General features: G+C 38.3%; 9 protein-coding genes across 12 annotated transcripts; 5 read left to right on the top strand and 4 right to left on the bottom strand.

Annotated features, from left to right (window-relative positions):
* The first annotated feature begins 244 nt into the window (after positions 1–244).
* On the top strand, positions 245–2,403 carry LOC18025195 (chaperone protein dnaJ 6). The gene is made up of 8 exons (XM_006407295.2): positions 245–434; positions 699–797; positions 920–1,021; positions 1,261–1,320; positions 1,415–1,521; positions 1,601–1,683; positions 1,783–1,873; positions 1,966–2,403. The coding sequence occupies exons 1-8, from the start codon at positions 393–395 to the stop codon at positions 2,168–2,170; spliced, it is 789 nt and encodes a 262-aa protein (XP_006407358.1). The 5' UTR covers positions 245–392; the 3' UTR covers positions 2,171–2,403.
* Positions 2,404–2,586: 183 nt separating this feature from the next.
* On the top strand, positions 2,587–4,141 carry LOC18025194 (protein cornichon homolog 1). Its single transcript, XM_006407294.2, has 4 exons — positions 2,587–2,792; positions 3,325–3,506; positions 3,626–3,748; positions 3,846–4,141. The coding sequence occupies exons 1-4, from the start codon at positions 2,718–2,720 to the stop codon at positions 3,904–3,906; spliced, it is 441 nt and encodes a 146-aa protein (XP_006407357.1). The 5' UTR covers positions 2,587–2,717; the 3' UTR covers positions 3,907–4,141.
* A 441-nt stretch (positions 4,142–4,582) lies between these two features.
* LOC18025192 (serine/threonine-protein kinase Nek7) lies at positions 4,583–8,511 on the bottom strand. The gene is made up of 13 exons (XM_006407293.2): positions 8,137–8,511; positions 7,618–7,684; positions 7,095–7,160; positions 6,955–7,001; positions 6,799–6,844; positions 6,613–6,693; positions 6,468–6,510; positions 6,304–6,353; positions 6,119–6,200; positions 5,989–6,038; positions 5,834–5,907; positions 5,692–5,743; positions 4,583–5,604 (listed from the first exon to the last, which is right to left on the bottom strand). The coding sequence occupies exons 1-13, from the start codon at positions 8,265–8,267 to the stop codon at positions 4,720–4,722; spliced, it is 1,674 nt and encodes a 557-aa protein (XP_006407356.1). The 5' UTR covers positions 8,268–8,511; the 3' UTR covers positions 4,583–4,719.
* Positions 8,512–9,670: 1,159 nt separating this feature from the next.
* Positions 9,671–11,107, top strand: LOC18025193. The gene is made up of 4 exons (XM_006407290.2): positions 9,671–10,039; positions 10,131–10,326; positions 10,461–10,547; positions 10,792–11,107. The coding sequence occupies exons 1-4, from the start codon at positions 9,816–9,818 to the stop codon at positions 10,915–10,917; spliced, it is 633 nt and encodes a 210-aa protein (XP_006407353.1). The 5' UTR covers positions 9,671–9,815; the 3' UTR covers positions 10,918–11,107.
* Positions 11,108–11,190: 83 nt separating this feature from the next.
* On the bottom strand, positions 11,191–13,710 carry LOC18025278 (serine carboxypeptidase-like 14). 2 transcript variants are annotated; one of them, XM_006407291.1, is made up of 14 exons: positions 13,580–13,710; positions 13,350–13,495; positions 13,172–13,248; positions 12,953–13,075; positions 12,773–12,875; positions 12,634–12,671; positions 12,441–12,542; positions 12,256–12,342; positions 12,099–12,167; positions 11,952–12,023; positions 11,750–11,868; positions 11,496–11,609; positions 11,366–11,411; positions 11,191–11,271 (listed from the first exon to the last, which is right to left on the bottom strand). In XM_006407291.1, the coding sequence occupies exons 1-14, from the start codon at positions 13,708–13,710 to the stop codon at positions 11,191–11,193; spliced, it is 1,308 nt and encodes a 435-aa protein (XP_006407354.1). The 2 variants fall into 2 exon arrangements, with proteins under 2 accessions (XP_006407354.1, XP_024014892.1); XM_024159124.1 differs by lacking the exons at positions 12,099–12,167; positions 12,256–12,342.
* A 559-nt stretch (positions 13,711–14,269) lies between these two features.
* Positions 14,270–17,868, top strand: LOC18025277 (transcription factor TGA6). 3 transcript variants are annotated; one of them, XM_024159125.1, is made up of 9 exons: positions 14,270–14,377; positions 15,384–15,570; positions 15,730–15,804; positions 15,902–15,961; positions 16,076–16,153; positions 16,242–16,293; positions 16,613–16,884; positions 16,961–17,206; positions 17,313–17,868. In XM_024159125.1, the coding sequence occupies exons 2-9, from the start codon at positions 15,505–15,507 to the stop codon at positions 17,475–17,477; spliced, it is 1,014 nt and encodes a 337-aa protein (XP_024014893.1). In that variant the 5' UTR covers positions 14,270–14,377; positions 15,384–15,504; the 3' UTR covers positions 17,478–17,868. The 3 variants fall into 3 exon arrangements, with proteins under 3 accessions (XP_024014893.1, XP_024014894.1, XP_024014895.1); XM_024159126.1 differs by having other exon boundaries at positions 17,331–17,865; XM_024159127.1 differs by having other exon boundaries at positions 14,291–14,377; positions 15,384–15,578.
* A 28-nt stretch (positions 17,869–17,896) lies between these two features.
* On the bottom strand, positions 17,897–19,394 carry LOC18025276 (NADH dehydrogenase [ubiquinone] 1 alpha subcomplex subunit 6). The gene is made up of 2 exons (XM_006407287.2): positions 18,992–19,394; positions 17,897–18,319 (listed from the first exon to the last, which is right to left on the bottom strand). Exons 1-2 carry the CDS (start codon positions 19,208–19,210, stop codon positions 18,137–18,139), a joined length of 402 nt encoding a protein of 133 aa, XP_006407350.1. The 5' UTR covers positions 19,211–19,394; the 3' UTR covers positions 17,897–18,136.
* Positions 19,395–19,602: 208 nt separating this feature from the next.
* Positions 19,603–22,237, top strand: LOC18025275 (probable protein arginine N-methyltransferase 3). The gene is made up of 7 exons (XM_006407286.2): positions 19,603–19,920; positions 19,997–20,485; positions 20,589–20,686; positions 20,943–21,021; positions 21,115–21,354; positions 21,464–21,631; positions 21,716–22,237. Exons 1-7 carry the CDS (start codon positions 19,609–19,611, stop codon positions 22,148–22,150), a joined length of 1,821 nt encoding a protein of 606 aa, XP_006407349.2. The 5' UTR covers positions 19,603–19,608; the 3' UTR covers positions 22,151–22,237.
* Positions 22,238–22,698: 461 nt separating this feature from the next.
* On the bottom strand, positions 22,699–23,010 carry LOC112088938 (the record flags this gene model as incomplete). Its single annotated transcript, XM_024159493.1, has 1 exon — positions 22,699–23,010. A coding segment is annotated over one exon (312 nt), but the record flags the coding sequence as incomplete, so codon positions are not given.
* Between the last annotated feature and the right edge of the window lie 183 nt (positions 23,011–23,193).

Raw genomic sequence — 23,193 nt, 5'->3', positions numbered from 1 at the left:
TATATTTTTGAAATAATAATAATATGTATGTTTGTAAACTATTTGTTTAGAAAATCATCGATACCAACTCAATCTCGGTTATTTTTTTGTCACACCAAACCAGTATCGGTTAGTTTCTATTGTCTATATTAAAAAGACTAAAACTAAACTACGAAATAACCCCTTAAATTTTATAAACTTTGCATTAATAGCATGTTACTTCACCAGATTAGGGTAGAATAGACGATGAGAACGTCAAAATTTCCGAAAAATAAAATTTTTACAAAACAGGCGGCAACAGAAAAAGGGTTGGAAATAATTGGCGCCATAAATCTTTATAGAAGCAATTTTTAACTCGATCGATTCCCTGGTGTGTGCTGTTTCGCCGGAAGTGTAAAACGAGAACATCGAAAATGGAGAACGACGGGAGATCTAGTGAGAAAAATCTTTACGAGGTATCTCTCCATTCTAATTATTAGGGTTTTCGTTTCTGGATTTGGGGTTTAAACTTTTGGGCATCGGTTTACTTTGGATTGTTTGTCCAATTTTCAAGTGTTAGTGATGTCTTATTACTGATAATCTGAATTTCATCGTTGAATTTTGGGATTGTAAGAGCCAGAGCTTATTAAGTTTGAAAATCCCCTTTGTTTTTTTTTTCTGGTGATTAATTAGATGATTAGAAGAATTCAATGAAACGAACTAATTGATCTTCGTTAAAGGTTCTTGGTGTCGGAGCAACTGCATCTCCACAGGAGATAAGGAAGGCATACCATAAGTTGGCACTGAGGCTTCATCCTGATAAAAATAAGGACGATGAGGTTAAACACACTTGCTCTTAAGGGCCCTTTCTTTTCTTCTCTTTTCTTTTACTTTTTCTTAGTTTCTATAGGTCCATTTCACTTACAGGGAAACTTGATTTCTTGGCTTTTTGTTTCAACAGGAAGCTAAAGAGAAATTTCAGCAGCTGCAAAAGGTGATATCTATTCTCGGTGATGAAGAGAAAAGGGCAGTCTATGATCAAACTGGCTCAGTTGATGATGCTGTAAGTGGCTCTTCCATTTACTTATTTTTTATGGTTTTAGTTTCATTACCGTGCTGGTTATTTTGAGATTGCTTTCCGTGAAATTCTTACTAATACACTGCACATGTATCAGTCTCTTGTATGATTTCCAGTTACGTACTGTTCGAATATGAATTGGTGAAAAGAATGCTTTCAACTTCAGTTTTTCAGTAAGAAAACTGCAAGATGTTCTTACAAACTGGTTTTCCCAATCTCATTAGGATCTTTCGGGAGACGTGGTTGACAACTTAAGGGATTTCTTCAAGGCCATGTACAAGAAGGTAACAAACACCATCCACGATTGATTCTCCTTTTTTGGACTTTGCAGACAACTGTTTGCTCTATTTCCCTCAGCTACGGATGCTTGTGTTTTAGGTCACCGAGGAAGATATTGAGGAGTTTGAGGCAAACTACCGGGGTTCTGAGTCTGAGAAGAAAGATTTGATTGAGCTGTACCAGAAGTTTAAGGGTAGAATGAGCAGGTAAAGTATATCACCCCCTTGTTTTCATCATTATTGTTAAGTTTGTGAACTGAAGGTTATATAAACATATCTATTCCAGGCTTTTCTGCTCAATGCTTTGCTCGAACCCCAAGCTTGATTCACACCGTTTCAAATATATCATTGACGAGGCCATTGCAGCAGGTAGGCTTCTCTCTTTTGCAGTACTTCTGTCCTGTTTACAAAACGCATCCTTGTCGTGATTTGTTTGTGCGCTATGAAACTATTGTTTCCATTATGCAGGAGAAGTGAAGTCAACGAAAGCTTACAAGAAATGGGCAAAGGAAATATCAGAAATAAAACCCCCCACGAGTCCCCCAAAGATGAGACAAAAGTAAGCTTTAACTATGGCTTCCACGTTTTCCAAATAATTTCTCTCTGAAGTAAAACTTTGTTGTGACATGTTTCAAATTTACATACTTGTAGAGCAAAAAAAGGTGCAGAGAAAGATCTTTACGCTATAATTGCAAAGCGAAGAGATGAGAGGAAAGAGAAGTTCGATACAATGTTCTCGTCACTTGTTTCTAGGTATGGTGACAACGCTGACTCGGAGCCAAATGAAGAAGAATTTGAAGCTGCCCGGAGGAAAGTTGAAAGCCGGAGATCATTGAAGAAGTCAAGAAGAAAGTAAAAGCTTTTTTTTTCTGGGGGTTTGCAAAGTAAAGTAGTTTGTGAACTCTTTGTTTTGTGTTTGTGATGGTGAAGAATGTTTGCAGAATTTAGATCACATGCTGTTTTTATTAAGGTTAAATTTCTGTGACGGTGTTTGTGAATCTGTATCGTAATACTACTTTCTACGCTTTCCTTGTTGCAGTATTTGTAAGCATCACCTTTAAACAAGACGATGTATTGCCTGAGAGATTCAGATGAAACATAGCGAAACTATGGGATGCCAATTTGTATCCTGCTTGTATTCTTCAAAAGTTTAATAAAGTTTCTAGATGAAAAAAAAAAAAGAAGGAAATAAGCCGACTAAAAAAAGTAAAAGAATCTAGAATCTAGTTTTCCCAATAGAACTATAGAACTCAGTCTTAATAAAAGTAAAGTAGAATTGAAAAGAGTAAGATATTTCACATATATTTAAATTCGAGTGTAGAAGAATAAAAGCAACGACGACCTAGGAAAAATAGAAGTTAAGGAAGGAGTCGCACAAAGATTATTACTAGTGAAGAAAAACAATGGCTTGGGATTTGCTCTTGTGGATTCTTTCCTTCTTCATCAGCTTAGCGCTCGTAGCTTCAGTCTTCTATCAGGTACAACCCCACTTTTATCCCCTTCAATTTAGTTGAGAAGTTAGATTCTGAAATTGAGATCTGTCCTAGACAATTTTAACTGTTCAAATTGTGAGTGTCGGAATTGTTCATCATTGCTTACCGAAACCCTAGCTATCTTAAGACTTTGTAGCTTAGCTGTTTTTGTTTCCTCTTTCAGAAATAAGGAACAAGACAATTTTCCCCTTGTGTTCAACGATTTTGTAATAAAACCTCCCACAATTGAGAAATCCTGCCCAAAAAAAAAAAGGGTCCAGAGAGGTTTCCAAGTCAAAATTATTCTTAATTGTGATTTGGTTTGTCTTCAAGGTTAGTTTAGCAGCTATTTGTTCTATGACTGAGAGCAGTGCGAGTTATAGTCATCAGTTTTTATTTTGTTGTTGAGTTTGTGCCGAGTTGATTGCGGTCATAGGAACAAGTGGTGATTGAATGAGAGATAAGAATCTCACCAATATTTGCTAACGATTTTTAAGTAACGAGAGCCCTTTTTTATTGATGTTGTGTGGTGTTGTAGGTTATATGTTTAACGGATTTAGAAGCTGATTACCTGAACCCTTTTGAAACATCATCCCGCATCAACCGATTGGTCCTACCTGAGTTTATCCTCCAAGGATTCCTCTGCATTCTCTTCCTCCTCACATGGCATTGGTTCTTTTTCCTCGTCTCTCTCCCTGTAACTCTCTATCACGCAATGTTGTAAGTTATCTCTCCCTCTCTCTCTCTGTGTATCGTTAATATATTATTGATTCTTGAATTGACATATATGGAAACTAAACACACGGTTGAAAACTCTTCCTCCCCAATCGGGGTTACAGATACAATGAGCGACGACATCTCATCGATGTCACTGAAGTGTTCCGTGGTATTAACTTTGAAAAAAAGTTGCGGTTTACCAAGCTCGGTTTCTACATCTTTCTCTTCATCATGGTTGTCTTTAGGTACAACTTTTGTCTCTCTTCTTAAACGCGTTTCTTTCTGTTTGTTTCTCTTCTACTACAATGCAAGTTACTGAAGTCCATCAAACATTTTTGGCAGGCTCACTCTCTCGGCAGTCTATAGCTTCACGGAGGACGATGATCTACTCCATTTGTTTTGATTCATGCGCACGGCTTTAACCACTCTTTTTACTTTTTTTTTTTATAGAAACTTGGTGACACTTGTTTTACATCCCTGCTTAGAATTTAGTCAATTAGGAATTTCCACCTCATTATTCAATTTCTTGGGAGATTACGGTCTTATATGATGTAGCTTTATATAATGTATGATTACCAAATCATTTCACATTGAAAATCTCACAAGTTTTCTGCACAGTATATAATGTTTCAAGCTCATATAAGTGAATTCATCAAGATCATGTATCAAGAATCAAGGTTTGAGAATGGTTGGGAATAGCAGTTCAGATAAAGGCTTAATTACAGTAGAGACCGGCTGTGGAAAAACGAACCGAGGTCCGGTTCATGTTCTCGAACCAGTGAGATTAAAAGTTTAATATTAATGATAAATGTTCTTAGGCAAAGAAAATGTTTTAAGGGTACAGAAAAGTACAGTAAGTAATAATGGACACTGCAAAATCTTACCAAAAAAATGAAGAGCGAGATGAGTTCGTTGCATAAACGCTTGAACAGAACACTAGAGGAAAAACAAAAATAGGTTAATTCTATTAAGAAGAGATTCGGTTAAAGCAGGAACGGTTAAGAAAGAGGAAACAGAGACACCAATGGAGATGGAAGAAGCTCAAAGAGAGCGAAGATGTAACTGTAGGTGGAGAAAATTAGTTTAACATTCAAAATTTGAACTTAGTTTCAGTAAATATTACATAGGACAAGGGATAAATGAGTGTTCACAAACTATTTAATTGAAAACTTACATATTATAAGTTTTTTTTTTTCTTTCTCAAATTCAATCATGTTCATTGGTTGAGTTTTTCAGAAGACAAGAGTGTCTTTGCAAACCAAATAGCAGTGTCCCTAGCTGAGATACCGTCTTCCCCAAATGGTGTAAGCAAACCAGCAAGTTCTTCATATTTCTCTTGCTTTACAAGCCCTGCACATTTCTCCAACAAACACTCCAATGCATCTGCTCTTTCTTTACTCTGTGGCGGACCCAGTTTTGTGAGCTTACTCAGTACTGAAGACATTTCACTCGCTGTTAGCTTCACCGTCTTTGTTTCACTCACCTCAACGCTTCCAGACAAACAGTCACTTGCTGCTGCAACTTCAGAGCTAGAAATGGACAGCTTTCTCTGATCCCTTGGTTCAGCAAAAGCCTCCTCCTGAGTTTCAGCTTCTTCCATGGTGCTTGGACGGCAACATATTACTTCTTGTGCACTCACAACCCCGACATCAACATCACGTAACTGAGATTCCTCGGTGAACAGATTTTCCATTTCCTTCGGCAGATCATTTTCTTCGGTTTGCTTTTCTGTAGTGAAGATTGCAATCTCAGGATCTGACTTCTGGCTAGTAGACTCAGAGATCTTCAAAGTGTCGCAGCTTGGATCTATTCTTTTTGTTTCAAGCTTGTCCTCTGCACCATTTGTCGATGAAGCTGGTTGCGACGAGCTGCTAGATCCAGTCTCTGCTTTCGTCCAAAACGGATACAGGTTTTCCAAACTGCGAGACACCTCGCTCTTCTCTTTCGAATCTCTCTCCTTCACAATCTTGCCTGGCAGTGAATTTCTTCTTGTCTTATCCTTGGGGCTGTTTATTGGGAAAACAGGAAGATAAATAGGTGACAGGTTTTGGCATTGAAGGAGGTAGGGTTGTAGACACGGGTTCCTTAACAATTCGCAGGCCTAAAGAATAATTATTACCATAGTGTTGTGTTAGTCAAAACAGTCACTATACTGTACAACAAACAATGATATATGTTGATAACTTACTGTTGGCCGATGTTCCGGCTTCTTCCTAAGCATAAGCTTTATCATTTGTTTCCTGTAATACGAAATAGTTGTGACTCGTTGCATGCTGTTTGTGGTACAGGACTGAAGCAAATCATGTCACTCGAAAGAAGAAGAAACTTACAAGGTAGAGGAGTAGACGATCGGAAGAGGAGACAAAAGGGATCTGTTTATTTTGTTGATGAGTCCGGCCTTATCCTGTAAGTTTTCTTTACAACTTAGTTTCATAAAGAACACATGGAAACATAAAATAGAGAAAAAGGGCTAAGACAGGCTCACCGGAGCTTTAAACGCAGGCTGGTGTGCTGTAATTTCATACATACAGCAACCTGAACAAAGCCAGCATAAATGAGATTCCTTTAAGGAACTTGAAGTCTACATCTATTGGGTTTTAAATTCTTTAACTTACCCAGCGACCATATGTCAGATTTATATCCATATGGTTGATCTTCTAAAACCTCAGGGCACATGCTGTTAGCAATACCAGAAACCTATTAAAACAATACTACCAATGAGGTTTTCTAGAAAGAAATATACAAATGGGTCGAGAGAGAGAATATAAAGAGAATTACAAAAAGGTGTTAGATAACACACCAAGGAAGCAGGCTTTTCCGGATTTATAAGTTTCGCCAAACCATAATTACCTGTGCCATGGGTAGTAATTTAAAGCCAGTTAAGAGCACAGAAAGACAGAGTTTTGAGTGAAAGTGTAAGATCATCCTTTTCAATTATCATATCATTCTTTTCAATTATCATACCAAGCTGGATGTGATCATCTTTTAGAAGGAATATATTTGAGCACTGCAAAGATACTCAATAATCAGAGCGCCATTCTTTAAGCAACACACAGAAAAATTAGGATCACACACCAGCAATTGTAATGTATTCTAATTAAATATGTACCGTTAGATCCATGTGAAGTACACGGTTTGAATGCAAATAGTTAACAGCCAGTAACAATTGTGCCAACCATTTGAAGATTTTCTGCACAGAATCACATGCGAATTTGTTATGATCAGCAAGACAGTAACAATATGGAGAAAACAAGTGTAAGACAAACAAAATGATAAACTGAAATGGAGAGATTACCTCTTCAGGAAATAACTTCCCTCTAGCTCTCTTAATAGCATTAGCCCTGATTTCGCAAAATAAAACAATCGTTCTCGGATTCAGTAATCCACGACTCATTCATATCGTGGATACTTATAAACTCATAAATACAGAGTCCATGGAAGAATAGCTCACATGTTCACTCCCTCACAGTAAGCAGTAAAAATGCAGGCGTTATTGTCCTGCAAGCAGGGGAAATTAGTTATGTGAAAACTGATGAAAATCTTGAATAACTCTATCATCACAAAATGGATATTGACGTCCAACTCCTTTACCTCGTCAATCCAAGAATCTTCATATTGCACGATATATGGATTCTTTAACTTTGAGAGCGATTTCAACTACAACACGTAGATGAAGATATTTATCATGAGACCACGGGGGAAAAAAAATCACTTTGGTGGTTAAACAAATCACAGTACGCATAGATAGGACGCACTTTCACCAAACAACACTTTCACCAAACAACTATCGTCCGTCAAATGAAGTGTGTTTCCAAACCATTCCAATATTCCAAGAGCATAATTTCTAAAAGCTCACTAATCCGAAGTTAGCGAGTTAACACATTGCTCGGCAATGCGAGAGACGAATATTAGAAACAAATGAATACCATATGTTTGTCTAGAAGCACGTGAGTCGAGAGCCTATACGGAAACTAAAAATTTAATAACTACCTCACATGCCAATATATGTGTGAAAAGAAGAACTGATACAAAAATGTGTCAATATAATTAAAAACCATAGTTAACAAATTAACCATTGATGATTTAAAGATCAACCAAAAGTCACATAGTTCACCTCTTGGCAAGCGATTTGCTTTAACTTCTCCGTGTGTTTAGCCAGGCAAATCTTCTTCATTGCATACCTAATCAAGACAAGAAACTGAAAGCTTGAAAGATAGCTAGAGACCAACATACCACAAACAGTTCTTGTTCACACTCAATGACAGAAAGAGAATAAAGTCTCTTTTTTATATGTCTATGGAATTTCAGATAGAAAGACAACGAAACTCGTTACAGACAAAAAAAAAAAACTTCAAAAACCTTTGCAAGGTTTCTGTCCGTACTTTTGAGAAAGACACAACATTCGTCTCGTGTTTCACTGATTACAACTGCTCGAAGAAAAGCATTGACCCTTGTATGCCCTAACTAACCAACTGAAAATTACAAAGTTTAATCGAGCTGAACTAAAAGTAGCAAAATATCTCAAGGTTTGGGATTAAAGAGAAGCAGTTCTTGGTTCAAAAATTGAAAACACGAAAAAAAACCCATTTCTCTGTTAAGGAAACAAGTAAGGGAAAGAAGGAAAGAATCTTACTTTTTGTCCTCGAGTTCATGGAGAACCACGAAATCGGAAGAAGACTTGCCTCTTCTAACCTGCTCCAGGATATGGAAGCTGTCGAGAGTGAACTTGTGTTCTTCTTCACAGTCATTAGCCTCCATTTGCATGAAATCTTCCACACACACAAAAAAAAAAAAAACCCTCCCGGAGAAACAAAGCTAGAGAAATCCCGAATTTCAGCTTGGCGAGGAGCTGAGGAAAATTGCAAAGAGAAAACCTTTCGGCTATCAGAAAGAGAAGACGAACGGAAATGAAGTTGTGGCGAGTAAGGTCCAGGGAAGCCGACGACGAAGTGATGTTGAAATGAAATCGCCCACCTCTCAAGACTCAAAATGTGTCATTGGACACACATCTTTATTTTTCGTTTTCATAGTTGTGTGTGACTGTGTATACAGAATTTACTTTTTATTTTTTATTCGTATTATACCTTTATGTTTTTAATAATCTTTGTTGGCAAATGAGTGTTTTTCACTTTTCTTTTTCTTTTTTATTTTGGTAGTGTGTCGGCAATCAAATTGAGAAAGATTAAAAAGTTGAAACGCTCACACTTGCCAGAAAATAACAATTTAAAACAATTATCCATAGGCGGCGTTGAGAAAATATTTTGTATGTGATTCAGCTTAGGATTCCTCGATTACAAATTAAATATATTTGTTCATATTATCTTCTTTTTATTGTAGGGAAACCATTATCAAATATTAACGTTATCTTCCCAAATTTTATTTAATAATAATGTCTTCTTTGTAGAGAAGTTATTTATAATATATTCATATCTTGTAGAGTGTTGAACCTAATCCCCGCCCTTGTATTCATTTTTAAAGATCAAACGTAAATGTCCTTGTATTTGGCTCAATCACAAAGACCAAATCAGTTTGCAAATGTTTTTAGTTAAAAGGGAAGGGGGCTTAGGAGTTAGGAGAAAAAAAGAAGAAGCAAAAACAGAGGATATGTCATATGCTGTGTTGGATCTTCATCTTAAAGTCATTCATATGCACATAAGCTAATTTAGGTGTAGAATCACTAATAGGTTGTTATAGAGGTTGACCACTTATCCATTTCTTGACCATAATTGAGCTTTCCACTAGTTTATACTCGGGTGTATGCCCTCCTCCCTATAAACCAAAAAGTTATAAAGCAACTAAGAATCATATGTAAAAAGAAAAATGGTTTCGGCTTCGACGCTGGTCTCTAACTTCGGCTTTGAAAAGTTGGCGATCGTATTCACTGTGGTTATCTTAAAAGAAAGTATTTTGTATATTGAGCAAACTTTAAGAAAAAATATATTTCTTTAGACGTTAACAAATGTCATCTTATTCACATAATTAAGTCCTCGTGTATCTAACAAAAAAGGAAAATAAATTTCATCTTTTATGAGATCATCGATCCATGGTCTCCAGTCGTCAACAATGGAATAAGGCTACAGCTCAAAACACGGTTTTCAAAATGTTTTCAGAAAAAGGCTACAGCATAACCAATAATCATGAGTTTAAAATGGGCCTTGATTATAAAAACTATTGGGCTTACAAATTATAGGGGCCTTGTTCGACTCCTCTGAATCCGCCCATTTAACTCACTGAGACAGAGACGGTTTATTTTTGGCGGCGGAGAAGTCAGTCGATCGGTAAACGTAAAACACCTACACCTGTTTGTAAGCGATGGAACTAGACTTCAAGTGTTCGGATGTCGGAGCTTGGAAGGAGGCCTTGTCTTCCTACGAGTCACGAATCGAGTCTCTGAACAAACCAGACCTCGTCTCTCTCGATCAATTCTACCGCGTTAAACTCCCTTGTCTTCTTCACGACCGAGACCCTAACCCTTACCTCACCACCTCCGAGCTTTCTCAACTCATGAAATGGAAGCTCTCCCGCGGAAAATGGCGGTACTCTCTCTCTCTTTCTATCTCAGAGTCTGTACATTCCTTCCTAGATTCGTGCGTGATTTCTTCAGTTTTACTTTCTTCTTCCTCCAAGGCCGCGTCTGCTGGATTTCGTGTCTTCTCTGGACGATTCGGTGGTGAAATCTGCCTCTGAAAAGGCTTTCAAATCGCTCCCCGACATATCAAAGGCCGTGAAAGAGCTCACCGTGCTTAAGGGCGTGGGTCCGGCCACCGCCTCCGCCGTTCTGGCTGCTTACGCCCCCGACATTGCTCCGTTTATGTCCGACGAGGTACATTTCTCTTCCATTTTATATACAATGTTACAATCAGACGTTTTATTTTTTTTTGAGAAAGACTCCTTTGTTTTTATTGTTTATCCTCTGTTTTCATTAATTTGAATAAAACTCTAAATGTGGAAAGGAAGGCGATGGAGGTGGCTCTTGGGAACTCAAAGGATTACTCTTTGAAGCAATACTTGTTGTTTGTCACTAAGCTACAGGATAAATCAAAGGTTAGTAGTAGTAATCTCTTTAGACAAGTGTTTAATTATTGTTTTTGTGTCCAAATTAGGATGACACTTGGTACCTGAAAAAAGGTACTGATTCTGTTTTTCACTGTTTATTTCATTTCCACACACTCAACATGAAAATATCATAGCTTTGAAGTCTTCGAAAATCCTTGAAAATGTTAAGAGGCATTAGATTTTTAAATTTGGACTAGAGCTTGCCTAAAATCAAAATGATGGATTTATATAGGAATTAAAGTTGAAAGGAGAGTGGGATGGGCCTTCAGACATTGAGAGAGCTCTCTGGAGCTGTACTGTGCGTTCCAAGTCACAGCCAGAAGAGAAGAGCTCTTCGGGGAAGAAAAGAAAACGTTAAGGAGTCACTCTAGAGACAGTTTGGAACAGGAGGGCAAATAGACAAGTTCTCTATAAACAACATCTTTGTAAGATATGTGTAGCTTTTATATGCTTTTCCTTAACTAAGACTGTATCATGGATTTATCACATGTTTTAATCGTCAGCAAGTGTTGGTATGTCATATCCAAATTCTGACTGTTTTGGCCAAATCACATGCCTTGTCCCTCTATCTGGGCTCAATCACAAAGATAACTTATGTAGAAATCGCATTGTCAAGATTTTGCCAAGGCTGTTACAGAGGTTGGCCACTTATCCACCTCTTGAACAGGATTGAGCTCTCCTCTGGTTTATACTCTAACGTGTGCCCGCCTCCCTGTTAACCAAACCCCACAGTCCAATTAAGAATTTTTTTAATGTAAATATGCTTTTCATTTGTGTCAGTTAAAATGTGGATATATGAGAGTTACCTTCACAGTAGCAAATGTCATCTTATTTGCATAAGTCTTGGTGTATCTGCAAATGAAAATATTGATTTCGTCAGATGAGCCAGCTTATCCAGCAACAAAAAAAAAAAAAAGGAAAAACAAAATGGTATACCCAGCGACTTTATCGAGTATCATCCATGGCCTCCACTTCTCAGTAATGGAATAGTTGAGAGATCTTATCCATACTCGAGTTGCAACGAAAGGGATTGTCATATCGTGATCACCGCTGTTCAAATCCCCATAGAAGCACATGAAACTTAAATCAACAAGACTACAAGAGAGTGTTCACTAGGAAAGGAAAACCATATGGTAGAAAAGTTAACAAACAATAAATGAATGCACAAGCTTGTAAAAAAGTTTGTGTACCTGAGGATGAGAGATCGATAGCCTTGAATACTGTTATTCATATGGTATGGTATGCTGCTTCTTATATCTTTATTGCAACGCACATTATAATCACATCGTTCCCATTTCCCTTTTGTCCCCTGCAATCAAAACCCTCATGAAGTTTGGTCATCATATTTTATCAATGATCTGTGATAATATATATATAAACTTGGTCACATACCTTCACAACATTAAGTGCTCTGCGTACGCTCTCGTCATTAGCCCAATATTCGGATAGCAAATACCGATACGTCTGCAAAAGCAGCCTAGTCAGTATTCTTCTCTAGCGGTTAGTTGAGTGGCTAGCCATTAATCCAAAGAAGCTTACATAGCAATCAGGAGATGTAATGTCACAATTTGATTCTAGAATAAGTTCTTCATATATTCTAAAAACACACTGTAAAATAAATAAACCACAAAAATTCTTAAAGTTAGTAATTTTATCGCAATTAATCCTGCAACTAATTTCCGGGATATGCGTGTACCTTCTTGAACTCTTGAACTAATTTCAAGCAATCTGTGTTAAGAGGAAACACGTTAAAATAAATTCCTCCACAGCTTCTCTTCATTGACTACAAATTTGTAAGAGTGTTGAATTGGTCATTAACTACTACTACTTCATTGTCGCAACAAGAGAAAAAAAAAGAAATCCTAGCTTTTGTGATTGTACATCATAGAGTTCATCAGAGATGAGTGCCATTCCATGAGCAAATGGAATGCGAGAGTTATGATGTTGATCAGTGTCTGCAACCGGATTTCCGAGAACATAACCCTGATGTTGGAGAGCAAACAAAACTCTTCAATTATTATTGCTCGGTAAGGTATATAGATATAACGTAAGAAGCAAGAAAATACTGATGAACCTGAAGATTTATTTGAGGTTTGCAGCATACAAGATTTCCTGTTATAGATTGGTGAAATAAGCTGATCAAGAAAGGAGACTCAAAAAAAAAAAAAAAAGGGGCTTGCAAACCAATCTTGAAGTGATAAAAAAAACTCTACCATTTGAGATTTCTTGAACGATGGTCGGAATCACCTTACCGGAATAAGAGTTTCCGGAGACATAGAAAGGATTGGAGAAATACTCAGGATGCTTGGCTAGCCACTGCACCAAACCAAATAAACACTCTAAAAGCTTATGCATCTTTACTGATATGGACAATTTGAATTTTTGCCTTTTACCTTACCAAGAAACTCATGGACCCTTTTAGCTGCTCCTGTGTCACTTGGTAGATCAGCAAATGGATTTCTTGAGTAGGAGAAGCCAGTCCCAACAGGCTGATCCAAATAGATTATATTCGCCACCTGAGAAGAAGCAATCATCTTTAAAACTGGAGATAAATTAAAGAAGAATTCATATGGTTTGAGATCATGACTACTAGTACAGATTATTGTTGTTACCTTGGTCCAAGAATATGTAGTAGAGACCAAGGAAGGGATACTTCCATTGTAGGCCTCAACCTTGAAAGCAAGAGGCCCTGATTTTTTTGTTTCACTTCAAACAAGTCATTAAGAAAGTTCTGCAGAGACAAGGAAGAAAAGAAGAGCATTTTCATGAGGAAAGATCTAAGACTTTTACCATTTTCATAAACAAGGCCAGAAAAAGAAGAGCAGCCAGGTCCACCAGTTAACCAGACAAGAAGAGGGTCTTCCTCTGGGTTCCTCTCAGATTTGATGAAGTAGTAAAACATTTGATCTTCCTCTGCCTCGCCAACACCAATGTACCTAAATGATGAAACTCCCAAGAATCAGAAAAACAGAGAGTCATACAATATATGGATAATTTAATAAGATGAAGAGGAACAGAACCCGGTTTCAAGCTCAAAAGGAAGAGGGCCTTCATAACCGGGAAGATATCTGACGACAGAACCTGAATCAGCATGATGAACCAACACAAGCACAAGCTGCAGCAGCAGCAACTTGAGTATCCAAGAACCCATTCTTTTTTTAGAGTTTTTGAGTGTTGTGACAAAGCATTGATCTTTATACTCTAAAATAGAGGCGTTGACCCAAAAAATACCCGGAAGCTTTTCGGTTGAGTATCGGTTTAACCATAAAACCGGCGATTAACATAAATAAACCCGAAAATTTGCTGTCCTTCAATTTCTGGTTTATTTTTTCTATACACTTTGGATTTTTGCTTTCTCCCTCACTTCCATGATTCCATCTGAACTGAAAATATAGTAGGATTTAAAAGAGGAACTCTCAATGTCTGACACGTGAGAATGCACGTTGAAGGGACAAAAGCGCACATGAGAGGAAGCCGGTCAAAGACATAATATTTGTTTAATTACCTATTTGGCATTGCCTAAAAACCGGGACCAAGCCATCATTTGAACCGGAACCGAGAAACGGGATGAGGAAAATTATATGGGGTGGGTGGTTTATGCAATTTTAGGAATATAGAGCCTATTAGGGATAACAAGAATAGTATGAGGTTTAATTTGCAATTTACCGATAAATTTATCGAGATGTTCTTTTGGGGATGGTGGGATTGTAGACAAAACGACGTCTTGGAGATTGAAATTACGGATCGTGTCTCTGCTTCATCCTTCAATCCGACTTCGGACAACCTTTTACTCCGACAGAAGTTATCATTTTTTTCAGGTCAGCTTCTTCCTTAACCCAAGCTCTTTAGCTAAAGATTTGTTTTTTTTTTTCCCTTTTGGAGTTCCCTCGTTCTGTGTTTTGCTTTAGTCATTGGACAGCTTACTTTTTTTCTTTCTTTCACTTTGTGTGTATGCCTTGGAAATTAAGACCTAGTTGACTTTCAGAAGTTTAAAAAGTTTCAAGATTTTGTTCATTTGATGACGTTTTCAGCAACCAAAACCATCGAATTCTTGGATTTCAAATGTTTATATGCTTTGAATTTCATGTGTCTGTTTAATTATGTTCACAGAACAGATTTTAAATCCTCGGTGGTGAGTTACTGATCTGAGTGATGAGCTGCTGCTCTATAGCAATGCTTAGTTCTCTCTTGTGTTAGATTTTGAATCATTAGTTTTTGTTTCATCTATGAGTTGCTTCGGACTTAGTTTTATGCACGCTAATGTTTTATTGCGTAGTGTACTAGAGTTGTCTGGCGATATTTTAAGTTTTCTACGGAATTGTCTTTCTTTCCTTTATTTATGTTTGCTCTCACACATCAAATATTACTATTATTCTTTCGAGTGATCTTCACATTCAATTAGTGTTGGCACTTGATTTCCTCTTCGTCTCTGGTATCTAGGTGGTTGTGGGGTAGGATTTTGAACACGGATTTTCGTTGCAAATAGTTTATTGCAGATACCAAGCTTTGATCCTCTGTTATAGAAAGGCCCTTTACACCTTTTTCTTTTGTTATAATCAAGGCTACTTTGTTCTTGTCCAGATAACAAGCTTTGATCATCTGTTATAGACAGCTTGGGTTAACTGTCTCTGTTAAACCTTAGATTTTCATTTGATGGATTTTCTTAAATAATTCAGCTCATTCAATGGTTCACTGGTTGTTCCTTATATTGGTTGTTTTGGTAAGGTGCTTTGGCCTCTTTCTTCGGTTATCATATTTTCTCTCTCTGCTAATTGTTAATTTCCTTCGTCTGCATCTTTTTTTTTTTTCCTTTCCTCTTGGCAGTATTCTCTCCATCTAGTGTGAAACTCTGCATCTGCACCAGAGGTAAATCGCAAAAATTTCCACTGCAAAAGGGAGCACAAGTGGATAGTCTCTGCATCAAATATTAGTACAGAAAGTAATTATGGCTGATACCAGTTCAAGGACTGATGTCTCAACTGATGGCGACACAGATCCTAGAGATCTGGGGGTTAGCTCGTAATCTTGCTCTAATCATTTTTCTTATTTTATTTTCTCTACATTGTCACTCGTGGGGAGGCTTGAACCGGGTTCTCTTGGTAAAACTTGGGACATTTCTACCGGTAAAGCCAAATCCACAGGACTAATTCCTGACGTTAATTACATGCAGTCCGAGAGAGGGCAACTGATGCATGCTGCTGCTTCTGATTCCAGTGATCGATCAAAGGATAAGTTGGATCAAAAGGTGATTAATGCTATATTCATCTCTGGGGATCAAAGACTATCTGTTTATATTGCGCATATATGCATAATCTTTTTTGTTTCTTTTTTTTGATCCATAGACCCTTCGTAGGCTTGCTCAAAATCGCGAGGCAGCAAGGAAAAGCAGATTGAGGAAGAAGGTATATTGTGCTCTTGTTTTGAATTTTCTTATATATTCCTCTTACTACATTTCGACATCTCTGGAGGAATATCTATATGCCAATAACTTAAGCATGTTACTGTTTCCTCCATAGGCGTATGTTCAGCAGCTGGAGAATAGCCGATTAAAGCTGACTCAACTTGAGCAAGAGCTGCAAAGAGCAAGACAGCAGGTTCGACTTTGTTTTCTTATTTGGTTTGATTCTTACAAGTAAGACTTCTGCATACAACAATAATACTTTTTTTCTTCCACAATTTTAGGGCGTTTTCATCTCAAGTTCAGGGGACCAAGCCCATTCTACTAGTGGAAATGGTGAGTTATTTCTTCTCCATTAGATTCCAGATTGATATTTTTGGCTTGTAATTTATAGGTTAGATAACTGCATATATTCCATTCGCTAGTGTCTTGTCTTGATGTTGATTGATGAATTGGTGATTGCACAAGTCATGCCAAGGCTTATTAGAGTTAACGGTTTCAAGTGTCAAAGAAGATCGGGATGGAAAATTAAAGTTTCGGTGATATCAATACTGGCTTTTTTTTATATATGGTTAGCGTTTGTGTAGGCTTAGGTCTGCAACGTGTACGCATCATGGGTTTTTTCTTGATCTTGTACCACTCATCTTTTTTTCAGGGGCTTTGGCATTTGATGCGGAACATTCACGATGGCTTGAAGAAAAGAACAGGCAAATGAACGAGCTGAGATCTGCTCTGAATGCTCACGCAGGTGATACTGAGCTCCGGATAATTGTGGATGGAGTGATGGCTCACTATGAAGAGCTTTTCAGGATTAAGAGCAACGCAGCTAAAAATGATGTCTTCCACTTACTATCTGGAATGTGGAAAACACCAGCTGAGAGATGTTTCTTGTGGCTTGGCGGGTTCCGTTCATCAGAACTTCTCAAGGTGAGCTCTTTACAAGTCCATAGAGAAATCTCGATGAACAGACCAACTCTAATGGGTCACAATGTTTTTACAATAGCTTCTTGCGAATCAGCTGGAGCCCATGACTGAACGGCAGGTGATGGGCATAAATAGCTTGCAGCAGACGTCCCAGCAGGCTGAAGATGCGTTATCTCAAGGGATGGAGAGTTTACAGCAATCCCTAGCTGATACGTTGTCTAGTGGAACTCTTGGTTCCAGTTCGTCTGATAATGTCGCGAGCTACATGGGTCAGATGGCCATGGCAATGGGGCAGTTAGGCACCCTCGAAGGATTCATCCGCCAGGTACATTTGAAATGTGGATGTGATCGTGAGATATGGATATAACCCTATAATGAAAAGAGATAAACCCTTATATATAGACATCTCTGTCTGTTAATGGAGTTCATAGGGCATTTCTTGGTGGCAGGCTGATAACTTGAGGCTGCAAACACTGCAACAGATGATTAGAGTGTTAACAACGCGTCAGTCAGCTCGTGCTCTTCTTGCCATACACGATTATTCATCTCGACTACGTGCTCTTAGTTCCTTGTGGCTTGCCCGGCCAAGAGAGTGAAACACAAGAGTAGTGCTCTGCTCAGCTCTATACATAATCTTGACTCAAATCGGCACTCGGCAGGGATACTCCTTCCAAGAGATCACAAAGCAAGGCCTGCTCAGATTCTTACCAAAAGCAATATTTTGGGAAAGAAGACTGCAGATTTTGAAAATGGTTTTCTAGAGATCCCCAATGATTTGAGTGTGGTGTGTCTTGTTGTAATCATTTAGCCATCAGGTTGCGTAGTTTCTTGTAGAGAGTGAATGTTTATAGGTCTTTGAATATTGGAAGCGGATAGGTCATCAGTATAAGGTCGTCATAACCAACATGACAGAAGATGGGATCCTTCCAGGAACTTGGATTGTATGATCATAAATCAAACAGACCAATTCAATTTATATTACGAGTTAAAGGAAAAAAAGAGAGCGGATTGTGTATCTTGAAACCATATCAATATTTTGTCACAGATAAATCTTAGAGAGGTTTGGCTAGTACTATGTATAACCAGCCTGGTTCTGAGAGAAATTACACATACAAATGAAAAGGTCTTATTATTTTCGGGAAGAAGATTTCTTCCTAAAGTCGAAAATACAGATACTGGAAAGATTTATGCGAAACTTGAGCTTGACAAAACCAGTACAGCTTATGAAAAACTCGGAAAGAAAACATCACCAGTTTCAAAAGTAGTTGCTGGTGTAGAAATTCTTGAGAAAATCGGACTTTCCTTCATCCTTGTTTCCGGTATTCTGCACGAGGCCTTCACCTACCACGTATTGACCGATAATGTGGTGACGCTGTTTAGCGTGATCCACTATGTCAGTCAGCTCTTCCATTCCCTTGAATAGAAGAAGATCAATTACCTGCAAAAGCAACACTATCATGAACAGATTGCATTCTAAAAGCACCTTAAAAAGAGAGCCAACAGAGAACAAAAAAAAAAAAAAAACACGAGATCACTGCATCCAAACTCAAGAAGCTTCCTTCAATGGATGGTTCAATATTCGAACATATCGCCACACAAGCAAATCTTAACATAGGGTACCGAATATCAACAATGTTGTCATATTACGAGAAAGATCCATTTATGCATCGAAGTATATCTTGTTGTAGCCGTTTCGCATATTGACTTGTGCTTCCATATTTTGTTTACAGACAAGTGCATAGACGAAAGTTTCCAATGTCACATACAGAAGGAACTACGAAGAAAGTTGCAATCCACAAGACACTTCACTATTCATAAGATTAGACTATCCAGAAATTTAAGTCTCCAATCGCATAAACAACTTTCATAAACAAAACAAAAAATGCTTCAAGGTAAGCTTTCAAGTTTAAAACCAAGTCAAAAGTGCAATAGAAGGCAGATACAATCTCCTAAACACCTATCAGATTAACAAGAAAAAAAACTCAATCTTTCGTCAATGTGGTAACCAATCAAAACTAGCAAGACGCGTCACCAATTTGACGACAAAGAAATTCTTCCAATCAAACAAAAAATGGTCTGGGGTTAATCAGAGTGATGTTAGGAGAAGTACCTTAGGGTCGGTGATGTGAGCGTTTTTCCGAATCTGAGCAGAGATTGCAAAGCGGAGCTGAGAAGGCGCGACGACATCTTGAAGATTGTAAATGTCCATGACGGTAGGGATGGATCTACAAGCAGCTCTGAAGAAATCGAAAACACGGCGGCGAGCTTCTGTCAGGTTCGCTGAGTTCGGTGGAACACCGATTTTCCTCAACGTGAAAGGTGCCGCCATCTGATCTTACGCTGTTGAATCGCTAAGTCGAGAAATTTCTCTTCCTCAGATAACAAGAGCCTAAAGCAGAATGAGAAAAACACTGTAGAAATCGATTTGAGAAAGAAACATCTGAAATGCGTTCTAAGGGTTTAACGGCGTCGTTTCACAACCGGGTGGCAAAATGGGCCCAATCGATTAAAATGAAATTTCTGAGGGTGAGAGAATCTGTAAATAAAACAAGTCGTGATTTATTTCAGGTTTCGGTTTACTCTCTTGGTTAGAAAATCAGATTTGATTGAACCGATTGGTTTTCTGAAGAAGGGTAAAGAAGTCATTACGTATTCCATCCCGCCGGGGTATCTCCGCTTCTTAAACCTCTCTTCAGAACTTGGCGCCGTTACTGATTAATCCTTCTCATGGCGGCGGCAACAAAGATGGACAAGGACGGGTTTCAGAACTACAGCGATGATGAAGAAGAAAACTTCTCAGACGATGGAGACTGGGGAGACTGGGAAGCAGATGATAATGGCGTAGGAGTTGGAGGAGGAGAGGAAGATGATTATGAATCTGATTATCTATGTTTGTTTTGTGATTCTCACTACGTTTCCTGTGATTTACTCTTCGAACACTGTCGTCTGAGCCACGGGTTTGATTTTCATGGGATTAGAAAGGAGTTGAAGCTGGATTTCTACGCTTCTTTTAAGCTCATCAACTATATTCGGTCACAGGTTGGTACTTTTTTTTGCTACCTCATTTCCGAATGTTTTTGCTTATTTGATAAATTTGGTTCCTTTAATAAACCAGGTGGCTGAGAACAAATCCTGGAGTTGGGGGATTGTACTCGAAGCTGTTGATTTCAAAGATGTTAAGTTTCCTTGGGATGAAGAGAAATATCTCAAGCCTTTTTGGCAGGAGGATTCTCTTTTGTACAGCTTTGCGGATGATGAGGAAGACGAAGAAGAGCCGTTAGACAGAGAGGGATTGATGGAGGATTTGCAGAAACTCGGGGATTTAACCATCGATGTTGAGGCTATAGGGGAAAGCTCGGCGTCAAAAAATGGCAAATGTAATTTAAATGGAAGCAATGATGTTACTCAGCTCTCGAACTGCAATGGCCTGAAGGAAAGTTCTGCGGATGATTTGACAGTCAATGGGAAAGATGCAGAAACAGATGTTGGTAAACCAAGAGTTTGTGATGGTAAGCTAGTTGGTAGGAACATCAGAAAGGTGAATGAAAACTATTTTGGATCTTATAGTTCATTCGGCATTCACAAGGAGATGCTAAGTGATAAGGTAATACAATAAAATTTTCTGGAATCGTGTCAACATTACTAGCTTGCAAATATGTGAGAATTTTTGTTATAGATGTATTCATTTTGGTTTAATTCCTTCACAGGTAAGAACAGAAGCGTACCGGGATGCAATATTGAAGAATCCTACTCTCTTGCGTGGCTCTGTTGTAATGGATGTTGGTTGTGGTACTGGGATATTGAGGTGAGTTAGCAGCTATCTTTCTCACTTTATAGCGGCTATCTCATTTTCTTCAGGAATCTTCTCGGTCGTTTTCAGTTATTGCATCTAGACTTTAAGACTAAACATGTGATATAAGTTCAAAACTTGCGTCTTCTTATCTGGTGGCTCCTCTATTTGCCTATTTTGTTCCGCATTCTGAAGGCCTTCTTTACTTTTCCCTGTCTATAAGCAAAGGAATACTATACATTTCTTGTAACCATTTTCCCTTTGCCTGCAGTCTCTTTGCTGCTCAAGCTGGGGCTTCAAGGGTAGTTGCAGTTGAAGCTAGTGAGAAGATGGCCAAAGTTGCAACTAAGGTTAGCTTTCCCTACTTTAGAAAAGGGTTTTTATTATCTTTCTATTTCTCATATATTAATTTTTATTCCGTTTGAACAAATTTTTGCTCGTAGATTGCCAAGGATAACAAAGTATTTCATGATAACGAGCATAATGGGGTACTTGAAGTTGCACACTCGATGGTTGAAGAGCTAGATAAGTCGATACAGATTCAACCTCATAGTGTGGATGTGTTAGTCAGCGAATGGATGGGATACTGCCTTCTGTATGAGTCAATGCTCAGCTCTGTGCTCTATGCAAGAGATCGGTGGCTGAAACCTGGAGGTGCAATCCTCCCCGACACTGCCACAATGGTAAATCTTCTTCTTCTTCTTTTATTTTCCCCGTCCCTCCAAATGGTGTTTTCCTTCTGAAATCAGCTTGATGAGTTTTTTTAATCCTTTTTTCTTCTCCTTGGATCAGTATGTTGCGGGATTTGGAAAAGGCGCCACAAATCTTCCTTTCTGGGAAGATGTCTATGGCTTTGACATGTCCTCAATTGGCAAGGAAATTCTTGAAGATACTGCTCGAATTCCCGTTGTTGATGTTGTAGAGGAGCGTGATTTAGTGACACAGCCTGCCCTTCTCCAGGTTTAAAAAGCTCAAACTTTATTTGTTTTCCGTCAGAAAATGAATTTCCTTTGAATGAATGTCTATGTTTCGATCGTTTTGCAGGCATTTGACCTGGCTACCATGAAAGCGGATGAAGTAGATTTCACAGCAACAGCAACGCTGGAGCCCAATGAGTCAGAAGCCAAAACTAGTTTGTGCCACGGTGTTGTGTTGTGGTTCGACACAGGATTCACCGATAGGTTCTGCAAGGAAAACCCAACGATACTATCCACATCACCCTACACTCCCCCAACGCATTGGGCACAGACGGTCTTGACTTTTCAAGAACCAATCTCAGTGGCACCGCCTACGCATCTGTGTGGTGATGACAGAAGCGGAGCCATTGGAACCAAAGATTGCCCCGCCTCAAGCATTCATCTGCGTGTGAGTGTTGCACGAGCTTCTGAGCATCGCAGCATAGACATCTCTTTAGAGGCGACAGGGGTGAGCTCAAAGGGTCAGAAGCGTCGTTGGCCGGTTCAGATATTTAACCTATGAATGTGACTTTGTACCCAATTGTAAGACTCTTGTTTCTTCCATTTTTGAATCATACAACATGGATGAGGAGGATGAAAGATCTTTTTTCATAATTTGATGATTATTAGTAGGATATCTAAACTTGATAAGTGTTAGTAAGATCAGTCGCTAGAAGTTCGATCAATAGTATACAAGAAAGGCAAGAGTGGTGAGTCGCATAGAAGGTAAAGGTGTATTTCTCTGTTAAATCCTGCAAACAATGATGATAATCACACTCTTTGCTGAAGCAACTTAAACAAACTAGAAGAAATTTAAAAGTTACGTACATGGGAAAGAAAGAGAGTGAAATCTCGTGTATAATCAAAGGGAAAAGTGGAAAATACAGGAGAGGTTGTTCATAAACAGATAACTCTATCGTTATTGTTGAACATAAATAATTTAGAAATATTAATAATTTAAGGGACCCATAATTTAAACGAGTAATAGAAAGAAAAAAAAAACAAGGAAATGCAAGTATCTGCTCCGGATAGTCAAGTATTTGGTTTGATTGGCGTTTAGACTATTATAATTTAGGGACACTTGTAATAATCCCTAGCATCTGAAAGTTGAGGTGCAGGTGTTTTCCAACAATGCCACGCAAGAGTGTGAATCTCAGAAAAACTCTTTTTGTCTCTAAGATATCCACAGATACATCGTCCTTTGGGCCTTATTAGATAATCACAACATTTCAACATCTGGGGACGGTCCTTCTCTTTCCCAACTTCTGCCTTCACATCTCCAATTGTTGCAAAGCAGAGCTTAAGCATCTCTTTGCAACTGCCGTCGCCTTGCGTCGGAGCCGGGAATGATGTCAAGAGTATGACCAAGGTCCAAGGCCATGAGCATCAATGGAATCTTCATCTTCATTTTTTTTTTTTTTTTTTTTTTTTGTGATTGCTTACTAAGTAGCTCTCGTGAAAATATTGTCTCTCTAATTAGTAAAATTCTACTAAAAATTTGAAACAATATTAGGTTTGTGAAAATGTTGTATGTTTTTTTAGGTCTTTAAATAGGAAAACTGAAAT

Source organism: Eutrema salsugineum, unplaced genomic scaffold (genome assembly GCF_000478725.1).
Source record: "Eutrema salsugineum unplaced genomic scaffold, Eutsalg1_0 scaffold_13, whole genome shotgun sequence".
Lineage (NCBI taxonomy): Eukaryota > Viridiplantae > Streptophyta > Magnoliopsida > Brassicales > Brassicaceae > Eutrema > Eutrema salsugineum.
Note: the sequence above shows the minus strand (reverse complement) of the source record. Positions and strands in the feature narration are given on the sequence as shown.

Excerpts from the sequence above, each read along its gene's own strand:
- LOC18025195 (XM_006407295.2), top strand. The coding sequence starts at position 393 with ATGGAGAACGACGGGAGATCTAGTGAGAAAAATCTTTACGAG. Across the intron at positions 1,022-1,260 it reads CTGGCTCAGTTGATGATGCT|GATCTTTCGGGAGACGTGGT; the intron begins GTAAGTGGCTCT and ends CAATCTCATTAG. Across the intron at positions 1,321-1,414 it reads TCAAGGCCATGTACAAGAAG|GTCACCGAGGAAGATATTGA; the intron begins GTAACAAACACC and ends CTTGTGTTTTAG.
- LOC18025194 (XM_006407294.2), top strand. The coding sequence starts at position 2,718 with ATGGCTTGGGATTTGCTCTTGTGGATTCTTTCCTTCTTCATCAGCTTA. Across the intron at positions 3,507-3,625 it reads ACTCTCTATCACGCAATGTT|ATACAATGAGCGACGACATC; the intron begins GTAAGTTATCTC and ends TCGGGGTTACAG. Across the intron at positions 3,749-3,845 it reads TTCATCATGGTTGTCTTTAG|GCTCACTCTCTCGGCAGTCT; the intron begins GTACAACTTTTG and ends CATTTTTGGCAG.
- LOC18025192 (XM_006407293.2), bottom strand. The coding sequence starts at position 8,267 with ATGCAAATGGAGGCTAATGACTGTGAAGAAGAACACAAGTTCACTCTC. Across the intron at positions 7,685-8,136 it reads CATGAACTCGAGGACAAAAA|GTATGCAATGAAGAAGATTT; the intron begins GTAAGATTCTTT and ends TGTCTTGATTAG. Across the intron at positions 6,511-6,612 it reads TACTTCACATGGATCTAACG|TGCTCAAATATATTCCTTCT; the intron begins GTACATATTTAA and ends GTATCTTTGCAG.
- LOC18025193 (XM_006407290.2), top strand. The coding sequence starts at position 9,816 with ATGGAACTAGACTTCAAGTGTTCGGATGTCGGAGCTTGGAAGGAGGCC. Across the intron at positions 10,040-10,130 it reads CTCTCCCGCGGAAAATGGCG|GCCGCGTCTGCTGGATTTCG; the intron begins GTACTCTCTCTC and ends TCTTCCTCCAAG. Across the intron at positions 10,548-10,791 it reads AGCTACAGGATAAATCAAAG|GAATTAAAGTTGAAAGGAGA; the intron begins GTTAGTAGTAGT and ends GGATTTATATAG.
- LOC18025278 (XM_006407291.1), bottom strand. The coding sequence starts at position 13,710 with ATGGGTTCTTGGATACTCAAGTTGCTGCTGCTGCAGCTTGTGCTTGTG. Across the intron at positions 13,076-13,171 it reads CTACATATTCTTGGACCAAG|GTGGCGAATATAATCTATTT; the intron begins GTAACAACAATA and ends GCTTCTTCTCAG. Across the intron at positions 11,869-11,951 it reads GAGCACTTAATGTTGTGAAG|GGGACAAAAGGGAAATGGGA; the intron begins GTATGTGACCAA and ends TTTTGATTGCAG.
- LOC18025277 (XM_024159125.1), top strand. The coding sequence starts at position 15,505 with ATGGCTGATACCAGTTCAAGGACTGATGTCTCAACTGATGGCGACACA. Across the intron at positions 15,962-16,075 it reads AAAGCAGATTGAGGAAGAAG|GCGTATGTTCAGCAGCTGGA; the intron begins GTATATTGTGCT and ends TTTCCTCCATAG. Across the intron at positions 17,207-17,312 it reads TCGAAGGATTCATCCGCCAG|GGCATTTCTTGGTGGCAGGC; the intron begins GTACATTTGAAA and ends TGGAGTTCATAG.
- LOC18025276 (XM_006407287.2), bottom strand. The coding sequence starts at position 19,210 with ATGGCGGCACCTTTCACGTTGAGGAAAATCGGTGTTCCACCGAACTCA. Across the intron at positions 18,320-18,991 it reads CTCACATCACCGACCCTAAG|GTAATTGATCTTCTTCTATT; the intron begins GTACTTCTCCTA and ends TTGCTTTTGCAG.
- LOC18025275 (XM_006407286.2), top strand. The coding sequence starts at position 19,609 with ATGGCGGCGGCAACAAAGATGGACAAGGACGGGTTTCAGAACTACAGC. Across the intron at positions 21,022-21,114 it reads TGGCCAAAGTTGCAACTAAG|ATTGCCAAGGATAACAAAGT; the intron begins GTTAGCTTTCCC and ends TTTTGCTCGTAG. Across the intron at positions 21,632-21,715 it reads CACAGCCTGCCCTTCTCCAG|GCATTTGACCTGGCTACCAT; the intron begins GTTTAAAAAGCT and ends ATCGTTTTGCAG.